Raw genomic sequence first — 10,833 nt, forward strand, 5'->3', positions numbered from 1 at the left:
TCAACACGCAATGCCTCGAATAATTCGGCGAAAAGTGGGGAACAGAGTGTCTTAAAACTAGGTTGTTAACAAATCAATTCAATACTCCTGAAGAAATTGATCCACATGAATAAATATAATAACTTATTTTTTAAAATATTTACTAAACAAAACTACAAGATAACAATATTTTCCTTATGTAATAACTATTACATTAATCATTGTAGTATTTTGATTAAACAATAAATTACAATTTATTTCATATGTTTAGCGGAAAACACTCGGACGCCATCTTGTGTTGAAGCACGCGCGTATTTTGTTAATAAAGCATTAACATTTAACTTTTCTGTTGCGTATAATCTGAAATTTAAATAATTTTCATTGAGAACATTATATTTAAATATATATAGTCAAATTAATTAACAAATAGCTTTGTAGAAATGCATAAGTCAGCATAAGCCATGCCATAGCAGGTAGATTGTGATTGTTAAAAATTAAATATAAATAAATATCAATTATAAAATATCTCACTAAATATTATCAGTAATGAGTTTGACAGAATCAAGAAATTAATATTTTAAATCTCAGTTAAGAGCTCGCTATCAGTACTAACAAACCTACACCATTAATTTACGTCTTTATTTTTAATAAAGCATTTCAATTTCACTCAACATTCAATCTAAGGAGTCAAATTAATAAAAAATATATAAATTGATAATAATATATGTGCCTTCGCAGTGCCTCAAGTATAAAAATACTTACTATATGCGGCAATTGTAAAGGAAACTGAATGTTGTCGGAGGTTATGGCGGCATTTAGTCACATTTATTTATGTTTATGCTTTAATATGTTAAAAAATCCCCGATTTTTCATACTATTATTTTTCTTTTTAATTATGCTACAATGGCAACATGGCGTCATGGTGTCAAATACTTACTCAACATACGACGATATTTCCTGCACAGTCCATTTTGCTTTGGTCTGGAAAAGAACCTTGAACCTTTGGTTAATGTCTTCCGGCAGGTCCTTCTCGGAAAACCCCCACACCACTTGAGGTGAAGATGTCTTGTCTATTAATGCTATACCTGAGAGTAAAGATTCCTGAAATAAATAGTAAATAGGACCTTTACAAAAATATTTAAATTGAATTTACTATTCTAATTGAATTAGTTTGAATTAGAATAGTAGGTACATTTAGTATTCAAAAAATTATCTGAAGTATGAAATAAGAAACGCAGCGGCACAGCGTCTGACTGTAAATTCGAAGGTTCGATTCCCACTTGGCGTACTAAATTATTTTCATTTCAGGTCTCACAATTGTAACTAGTTGTGACAAGAACAGGGGAGGCGTCAAAAATCTTGTAATATATAGAACGTTATTTATGAATGGCCCCTAAAGTATTATAACAAATACTTACATTAGTCATCATCCCCTCAGGTACAGAATCCTTCCAAGCTTGCAAAAACTCAGCTAAATTAAACTTTCCCGCACTTTTTAAAAGTACTCTTGCCAAGAAACGGCAAACTTTATCCTGCTTATACTCATAATACTGTATACTATCTTCATTATTCGATTTTAATGTATAAAATGAGAACATTGCTTCTAAAATACATTCTGGCACCAATTCTTTTAAACTTTCCAGAGTTATTTCTTTAGAAATTTTATTCAACGGCCAAGAGTTTTCCTCTATTAAGTCTAACATTTGTGATAAAACGCGAAATTCATAATCAAATTCCAATAATCGATAATAATCATCAATTTTAATAGCTTGGATCTTAATTAACTCGGCATCTAATTCTTCTTTCGACGCCTGTATCTGTTCCAGAATAGCCTCGTAAGTCAAAAGATTTGTTTTGTCGATAGTATATTCAAGTTCTAATCCCTGATACATGGTTTTTTCTAGAAGTTTCCTTAGCTTAGACAAACGTGGCTTACAAGGCTTTAATTCGTAATAAGTAAAGAATGTATTAAGAATATCTTTATTGACTATTTTTCGAGGAGGTCTTCCATCATCGGAGTCGGTAGACTTATTTAGACTAGCATTAGATTTATCGAAAGAAGTGTCCGAATCGCTTTCCATAGAATTATTGGCAATAGTCTCATCGAGGCCAGTGGATGCAGCAAATAATAAATCAGGAACTAGAAGTAAGCTATTTGAGGTTTCAGCTTCTTTGATGTCGTATGTTTTGTTACGTGTACATAGGACTGCATTTTCGTCTGGATCACCTTTAATTGTATAGGTAAAGCAATTATAAAATTACACGAAACCACTTAGCTAAATTCAACGGTGCGCATTGATTTAACATCTTAAAACAAGAAATATTTTTATATTTTTCTATCCATTTCGTTTACAGTCAAACGCTATCCTAATACGCGATATCTTCATAATTCTGTATTAAGCTATTACCAAATAGTAAACAGTAAGTGTTTTAAAAATTACCTAAGCTAGTTATATACTAAGTGATTAAAACTATTTAAAAAAAATGTCTTTAATAACGCACTTACAAGTGACTAATTCACTTACCTTTGAATATCAATTGATGGCCAGCTTCAATTTCTTTTAATAAATTATCATCTAACAGCATAAGTTTCATATTATTATTTTGTTCACTTGGGTCTGGAAACCTTAATATTTGGGTAATTTCTGTCAATTCTGATTCGTGCAGTTTTGCTGTTTTTATTATTTTTCTAATGTCTTCTGGTGTCCTTTCCTCGCTATAAAAATAAAAAAAATATATATTTAAGCGCTTTAATTTTAAAATTTAAATATACGCAAGGCTCAATCCTTACAACTTTTAAAAAAAGAAAAGTTTTATTTATTTTAATAATCTGTAGCAAGACAAGACATAAAAACTGTCACAATTTGACATTCAAGATCGACCGAGTACAACCGAACCTCACAAATTTCCTGCGTGATTGCAAATCACGTCACAAAATAATATTAGTGTAGTAAATTTAGTGTAAAACAAACGAAAATGTCTATATTTGGTGACATATTGCCGATAAATAAGAATGAAGACAAAAAACAAGGAGCAAATCTTTCACCTTACTTAAACTTTGACCCTAACTATATACCAAAAGTGCAACCAGAATTCCTTTATCCTGACGAGAGTCACATGGCTTCCACAGCAAGACGGTCTAATGTAGCTTTGCCAATTGTAGGCATGTCTTTTATAACTGGTTCAGGCAAGTCGTTCATATATTATATACAATTTTGTAAAATAACCTCGAAAACATTTTACATAACAATTTCAAATATTTACAAAACAGAATATACTTTTATTAAATTAGTGAATCAGTTTTACATTTTTAAATATAAATTATTATAAAAAAAATACTACAATATTAATTAATTATTAATAAATTAAGAACTTGTTGATTTTACTGTTAACTAAGCAAAAAAATATATATTTCGTAAAGTAATGTACTATTTGTTTTATGTATTCCTGGTAGAAAGTATAATTCTCCTATATAACAAATGTATGTATTTTAAAATATATAAATATAACAAAATATATAAATAGTGGTTGTTTATCTTAAATTCTAAATGTTGTTATTAAATTTACTCTTTGCAGGTATGGGAGGTATGGCTGGTCTGTATAAGGGGTTGAGAGCAACAACACTGGCGGGACAAACTGGTAAAGTTAGGAGAACACAATTAATAAACTATGTCATGAAACAAGGTTTGTATAAACTTAATAAATAATATTTGAGTAATAATGTTTGAATGGGAATAAAACCCAAACTATTGCATTTTTACTGTGGTAATAAAAGCTTGTTTATTTGACACAATTCCACTGCTTTTACAGCCTAATTAATAAAGATATGCATTAAATTTAAATACTATAGAATTTCCTCTTGCATGCTATTTGCATTATCCCTAGTGACTCATAATGTATGTACACTTTATAATATTATACAATTTTAATAAACATTTTGTTATTTATTTGTACTTCAAATATTTTTATATCTTGTTTATAGGTACAACAACAGGATGCACATTAGGTATATTAGCATCAATGTACTCAACCATGGCACTCGGAATAACATGGTTAAGAGATAAGGAAGACACAACTAACACATTTATAGCAGCTACGGCAACTGGGTTGCTTTATAAAAGCACAGCTGGCCTCCGCTCAATGGGCCTTGGTGCCGCAGCTGGATTAACCCTCGCTGGACTATACACACTTGTCACAGATAATGATAACATATGGAGTAAAGCTAGATATATAAGAATGTGAAGCTGCCTGCCTTTTAGTTTTTTGTAAATATTGGACTGTTATATTTTTAATTGTAGTCAGATGGATGATGAGTTGGTAACCCCAGAATGTTTGTTTTAGCACTGTTGTAGTAATTAAAAAGAGAATTTTAAAAATTTTAATATGTTTATCTCAGGGACATACATTAAATAACCATATATGAAGCCTAAAATGAAGGACAAAGAATAAATGTAAAAAAATATGTAAAACCTAATTAGGAAACACATAAAAAAAATCAAGTTTTAAATCATGATTGAATATTAATAAATAAACTTAAGTTGCATCAGTTACTTCCTTTAGTTATGTTAAAAAAAATATTTTGGGTTTTTGGTGGTTATCAATTTATCATCATAAATGTCTATGTTGTGAGCACCAAAGGATCTGACAAGTAGAGTGAGACTTATTTATGCCATGTCTTCCCACTTGTTGGTAAGTGCGACTATAACCCGCCTCCGATTGTGGACCCCATTGGAGAGGGCTAGCACAATTTCTTTAAGCTATAAATAAAACTTTGTTTGGAAAAGTACTCATTTTATTTATTTATTATAATTTTACATTATTTATTATATATTTACATTTCTTAAGTAAATAAGTAAAAGCGAAAATGGCCTAACCCTTAATTTTAATTTCCATAAATAGTTAAAAGATTTTTTTCTTATCAGAGGATGATGTATTTTGAACTTCTTAATCGTAGTTCCTTCACTATTATTATTTTTTACATCTTGATGGCTTATGTAAAATATTCGTTTTAAAAAATAATATCAAATATCTGCAGAAAAAAATATGAATATTGACGGTTTTATACAGTAAGTTAGAATATTTCAGTAATGACAGTAGTTGTAGCAGAAGCACTCGATTTAAGATCAGGTATATTAAAATTCTGTATGAAAATGCTGAGCGTGGTTTGAAAACACTATATTTATTTCAACAATTGGATATATAATAGGTATGTATTTCAATTACATACTGTAAAAGGAAAAAAACCTCACTTAAATACGAAGTTAGTTTCAGTGTTTGTAAATAGATGGCGTTAATGGCACGTAAAATAAAATGACCGTAGCATCTTTATCAGTAGATTTTTTAAAACATGCATTGAGCAAGAATCGACAAGAAAACAAACGAGATTATAATCGATATTAATTAATCCTACAAACAATTAATGGTTTAGGATACCTAGCCACTTATACAGTTATACTAGGCATATATATTTTATAATTTTTTTAACAATTCTTAGGGGTCTAAAGGACCGTTTAACTAACATGGGTTAAAATGTACAGGAGCTCATTAGGGACAAAAAATAATCAGTACGTATATCTAAAATAATGAAATAATCGAATGTTTTTTATCGGTACTAGTTTCAAAACCATATTTATTTTAAATAAGTTTATTAAGTTATTAGCGGTATTAGCTCCAACATAGCACGAAGTAGTATAACATATCCGACAATGATTATTTTAATACTAAAATTTTCAGTATCTAAGCCATACATAACTAAGATTATTTTGTACTATTACACTATAGATAGGTACACTTATTAATAAATCTCCAGTCTGCCTAAAAAATGCGGAAAAAACATAGTGAATGAAAAAACAACTTTGGCACCAATTTAACATTTTTATTGCTTATCAATATGGTAAATATTATGAAAATGATAATAGATCTATTCACCATTTATCTTAAGACCTTATGAGATAACGTTCTAAGCGCCACGCCGCGCCGATCGGTTTCTTAATACCTAATATTCGAATGCGATAAAAATAAAAATGCTATAAATTCAAAACTAAACAAATCTACATACATATTTTATTTTGTAATAAAAGGAAAGTAAAAAAAAACTTGAATCTTAAAAACACTCAAATGCTGTGATTAATTGAACCGCAAGTTTTGTATCCAAAATAAGTAAATTATGTAGGTAATAATAATTGTTTATACAAAAACTTCTAAAACTGAACTAATTTTAATCAGTATTGTAATAAATTTACAGAGTAAAATTCGCAATATGAAATAAAATATAATATTTTCATAAAGAGAGATAACGACTATCGCGCTACATTATCCTTTACATAATATAAACCAAGCAAAGCTTACTGTATATTATACTTTTAACCCTATGATAATAAAATTTATGGTTTATTTACGTGATCTTCACGCGTCTTCCGCATTTTTAAGAATAAGCAGTGAGAACCTAGAGACAAGTCGTAGTCGCCCTGAAATTAGGCTTACTGAACTTTCCATAAATATAGAAAGTGGGGAAGAAAATCTAAAATAAGAAAAATCTTAAAATCGAGTCTGCGTAGCCATCTACAGTTAAATTCAGAATGATCACAACTCGTCAATTTTTGCTTTTACTCATAAGACCAGAGAAATAAAAATAATTTAATAATTGCAGACAGTTTAATAAGTGTGTTTTAAATCTAGAACTGTCTTACCGTCTAGCCTTTTTTTTAACTTAGTTAAATTTTAAACAAAATTTACAAATAGTATAAGATAAAATTATAGGACACAGATATTTAAACAGTATCTAAGAGTATGTTATATATCAGCAATGGATGGACTGAATGATAACATTCATAATTTTATGGAGATTCATTTACCATAAAAATTTTATCTATTTACATCTAAAAAGTTTAAAATTTATATTTAACCACAATTCAACATAGTTATGCAAAAAACAATTCACATGGAATTTTTAAATTATTATATATATAAATAATACAATATTTTAGATATTTTCTGTTTTTGTGTACATAACAATATTTAGTGATTCAATAATTTGGTTTCATGCATAACTACCATCCAAATTATTTTTATTTTTAAACATCCATTGCAACAATAGCATTATATATTTGACAAAGGCGTTATCCTAATTGACAGACATTATACTATATACACAGAACTGGATTACTTATTAATAAAATGATAAAATATTTGCCAACAATTGAGGTTTTTAAAAAGTACTCTTAATATAATATGTATATAATATTATATAATGAAAGGAAAAATTAATTAATTAATATTTTAAATTACATTAATAATAACAAATAAACATGGTAATATATGGAACCCACAAATGTAAATTGGTTAGATCAAGGTATGTGACATAAACCACAATTTCACAGTACTTAAGTGCCTATATCATTACATAGGGAGGACTTCAGAGCAGGCAGAGGCAGGCTGGTACTTGCGACCCAAATGTATTCTTAAATGCTATAAACACTAACCTCCACTAACAAAGCTCTGCCTCTGGCTAATTAACCAAATCTGAACAAAAAAAATGAGATAAACCAAAACACATTCATAATGTTGTAAATTATCTTCTAAAGTGAAAACAGGTGAAGTCACATGTAATAACTAGTAAACCATAATGTCAAAGTATTTATACAGACATAATGCTACTTTCTATCTTGTGTATACTTTCTTCATAACTTGTCAATCACAAGAATAAGACTGAATAGACATTATAAGACAATATTTTATATTTACATTTCATTGTAACTTTTATTGATTGATGATGATACAAAACATTAAAAGAAAATATTTGAATTATTTAATTACTGAAAATTATGACAATTTTTTTTATTTCTTTAAAGTTGTAAAAATAATATAACTATTACTTTATTAGCCATAAATTGTTATTGTGTATTATGTGGAACTAAATTATTATTTAACTTTAGCATTATTTAATAGGAGTTACTACAATGCAGCAGAATACTTGTTTTATTATTTGAATACTATTTTAGTAGATTTATACAATTAAATTAAAAAAAGACTAACTTATTTACCATATTAACATATTGTAAAATAGTTAATTTGTGTAACTGCTTTTTTACTACATTAACTAGAGCATGTCAAAATGAAACCCTACTGAACACTTAATTATATTGTAAGATATTATGCAATCAATACAGATTATCTAAAAATATTCATTTCATATGTAATTGAAAGTAAAACTTAACAGAGGATTGAAAATATTCACTTATCTTTTTTATAAATAGTGTCTCTCTATCAATAAATTATGCATAGGAAAATAACATTTATATTTGGAGATATTTTAGATGCAAGCTATAGTCCTATAATAGTTATTTTTTAATTGAACTTTGCAGTCAGCGCTGCATCCTCTCAACTCTGAGGAGCAGCAATGTGTATGTCACGATGCTGCATTCAAAATTGACTTCATGTCATCTGGAAGAACACAATTCAAGTCCTCTAACCTTCTTGCCAACAAAGTCCGTGTATTGCCAGCCACAGGAGGATCACTTTTTAAAACTTCACGTAGCTTTAAGACCATGTCAACTATTTCAACTTCCTTTTTACCAATCGACCACATTTTCAAATCACTTTCGGCTAAAGCTTCTAACTGTAAAGCATGTAATTTATTTGTCAACTTACTATGTCTTTCATGAAACCATGCACTAAAATTAGGTGTTTTAAAAAAGTTTCTATATAGGCCTATCCAATCCCCTTTTATCCCTGTCGTCAGATGAGGTCCAGCTTGTTGTAACATTGCAAAGAAATCTTCTGGATTGAAGGGGTTTGGTATAGGTGGAGCTCGAAAAGGTGATATATTTTTTTGTAAAGGCATCAGTGATGCCATATATCTTTCCAAAGGTATCATAAAACTCTGTGTCAGTTCTAAAAGATGTCTTTTTACCATGGCAGTCTGTACTTCAGATGGACGGTCTGTTCTTATACCGTTATGTAGCTTTTTGATTATTGCCTTATCTTTCTCTAAAAATGCTTTATATTGTGTATAAACACCAGGAGCTGTATCTAGGTGTTTTATATTGCCAACTTTCCTTAGTTTTGTTTTTATTGATATTGAGTCACTTAATTTAATAGTGTGAGGCCAGTGTTGTAATGTTTTTGTAAAGAAAGGATTGGTCACGCCTAAAATTACATAAGGTGGGTTGAACTGCTTACGAGTAAATTCTTTAAACTCACTATCATGTATTGTGAAATAAGGTCTATACTCCGCTGCATATGGTAGAGGCTGAATAAGATAAGTCAATGCTTGCACCATGGCAGAACATTCTGTTGGGGAACTTGCCATCACAACTATAGGTTCAGCAGTCAAAACAAGCTCCCAAAGTAAATGTAGGTGTGATATTACACTGGCCAAAGCATCAAATACATTAACATCTTGAATAGAAGCAAGTATGTGTGGTATGCTAGGTGAATGCACTTGCTTTATTATGTCTGACCTTGACACTTTCCCTGTCTGTTGATTAGGAACATATGATTGAAAAACAGTACCTAAGACTGGCAAAAGCATGTTTTGTCCAGCATCAAGAGGTGGCCATCTGTTTATATCATGGCATGCTGCCTCCAAGCTATGCTCTCCATCTTCAAAATGCTTTGGTGCAATTAAATGTATGACCTTGTAAAACAAATTAATAAATGGCAAACGAGTGAGTAAAATTATGCTTTTCTGAAAATAGCCTCGAGGTAGTGAAGGATCTTTGACTTGACGAAAATAAACGAAGCCCCAGTAGTGCGTGGAGTCCGCGCGAAGCGTTGGCACACTGTCCTCGTTATATATCAACTGTTGGGGAGTGAGTGGAGCACGAGATCGCAGTCTTACATGAAATTGAGTATCACCCATGCATCCTGAATTCGAATCAGGGAAAGCTAAATAACAAATATTGCATTTTTCTTGGTCAGTTAATTTCACGCCCGGGGGGTAAACGCATTCCATTGCCTGTCCAAGTTCGAGATCGAACGTGACCACGCAAATGCAGTGAAGCCAATCTGAAAACCTGCTCCATTTCGCATCAAATTCCCGTTCATCAGATGTCGAAATATCACTGTCAGAATAACTTTCCAGTCCACAAGCCATTGTTGTTTTAAAACCTTTTACACATGTTGCACTAAATGCCACGCGATTTCTCGTTTGTTTAAAATATTAAATAAAATAATAACATTGTTTACACAAGAGACATTACTCTTTGTCAACAGCGTGTAAAAAAACACAAGCAAATTATAAAGATAGCTGGCGACAGCTGTTCCGTCAACATGGCCTCGCGCGCCAAAACTGAAGTGAGATATAAGCGCATTAGACATTTTCGTCATATTCTTAATATTTATAGTAGAATAACAATGTCTTACCTATCCTCCATGATTTCTTTACTTTATTTAAGATTATATGTAGTAGTTTGCAGAAATAATACACAAAAAATAAAAAATAAGTAAAAATAATATAACGAGCACAAAACTTCGTAAAAAATGACGTTCCAATTCAAGCAAAATATTTTCTTTAGCACCTACTTTAAGTCACTAAATGAATAAACAATAGTTATAAATGTTAAAATATATTTATTGATATATTCTTCATAATATTTCTATTAAGGACTTCATTATTAAAACAATTAAGGCAATTTTTGTATTGTAAGTATACATTGTGTGGTATAAAACAACAAAAAGATACGAAACTCTATTTCTTATTGTGGTTTTCCACTGTACTTCAGAGAATATTTCCATGAATATTTTATATTCTAATATATATTTTATAGTTATTTCACTGGCCTCTTTAAAATTTCAGTGGGATAAGATTATAAGAACAGAAGATTGTAACATTGTTACATTTTTTTAGTTTCA

General features: G+C 29.8%; 3 protein-coding genes across 3 annotated transcripts; 1 reads left to right on the forward strand and 2 right to left on the reverse strand.

Moving 5' to 3' along the window:
* Positions 1 to 123: 123 nt before the first annotated feature.
* Positions 124 to 10,483, reverse strand: LOC146533467 (sister chromatid cohesion protein DCC1). The gene is made up of 5 exons (XM_085194937.1): positions 10,345 to 10,483; positions 2,505 to 2,695; positions 1,398 to 2,206; positions 917 to 1,080; positions 124 to 339 (listed from the first exon to the last, which is right to left on the reverse strand). The coding sequence occupies exons 1-5, from the start codon at positions 10,353 to 10,355 to the stop codon at positions 234 to 236; spliced, it is 1,281 nt and encodes a 426-aa protein (XP_085051063.1). The 5' UTR covers positions 10,356 to 10,483; the 3' UTR covers positions 124 to 233.
* Tim23 (translocase of inner mitochondrial membrane 23) lies at positions 2,833 to 4,762 on the forward strand. Its single transcript, XM_085194938.1, has 3 exons — positions 2,833 to 3,166; positions 3,556 to 3,663; positions 3,962 to 4,762. Exons 1-3 carry the CDS (start codon positions 2,956 to 2,958, stop codon positions 4,219 to 4,221), a joined length of 579 nt encoding a protein of 192 aa, XP_085051064.1. The 5' UTR covers positions 2,833 to 2,955; the 3' UTR covers positions 4,222 to 4,762.
* On the reverse strand, positions 5,576 to 10,215 carry LOC146533469 (protein DENND6A). Its single transcript, XM_085194936.1, has one exon. It carries the CDS (start codon positions 10,073 to 10,075, stop codon positions 8,387 to 8,389), a length of 1,689 nt encoding a protein of 562 aa, XP_085051062.1. The 5' UTR covers positions 10,076 to 10,215; the 3' UTR covers positions 5,576 to 8,386.
* Positions 10,484 to 10,833: the final 350 nt, after the last annotated feature.

Source organism: Heliconius melpomene, chromosome 12, assembly GCF_056956725.1.
Source record: "Heliconius melpomene rosina isolate 202511_hmr_F chromosome 12, ASM5695672v1, whole genome shotgun sequence".
Classification (NCBI taxonomy): Eukaryota; Metazoa; Arthropoda; class Insecta; order Lepidoptera; family Nymphalidae; genus Heliconius; species Heliconius melpomene.

Bases quoted from the DNA above. Each gene is read 5' to 3' on its own strand.
- Tim23 (XM_085194938.1), top strand. From the start codon at position 2,956: ATGTCTATATTTGGTGACATATTGCCGATAAATAAGAATGAAGACAAA. The intron at 3,167-3,555 runs GCAAGTCGTTCA...TACTCTTTGCAG, and splicing joins GTCTTTTATAACTGGTTCAG to GTATGGGAGGTATGGCTGGT. The intron at 3,664-3,961 runs GTTTGTATAAAC...TCTTGTTTATAG, and splicing joins AAACTATGTCATGAAACAAG to GTACAACAACAGGATGCACA.
- LOC146533469 (XM_085194936.1), bottom strand. From the start codon at position 10,075: ATGGCTTGTGGACTGGAAAGTTATTCTGACAGTGATATTTCGACATCT.
- LOC146533467 (XM_085194937.1), bottom strand. The intron at 2,207-2,504 runs GTAAGTGAATTA...ATACAATTAAAG, and splicing joins CCATCAATTGATATTCAAAG to GTGATCCAGACGAAAATGCA. The intron at 340-916 runs GTAAGTATTTGA...TTTAAATTTCAG, and splicing joins GAAATATCGTCGTATGTTGA to ATTATACGCAACAGAAAAGT.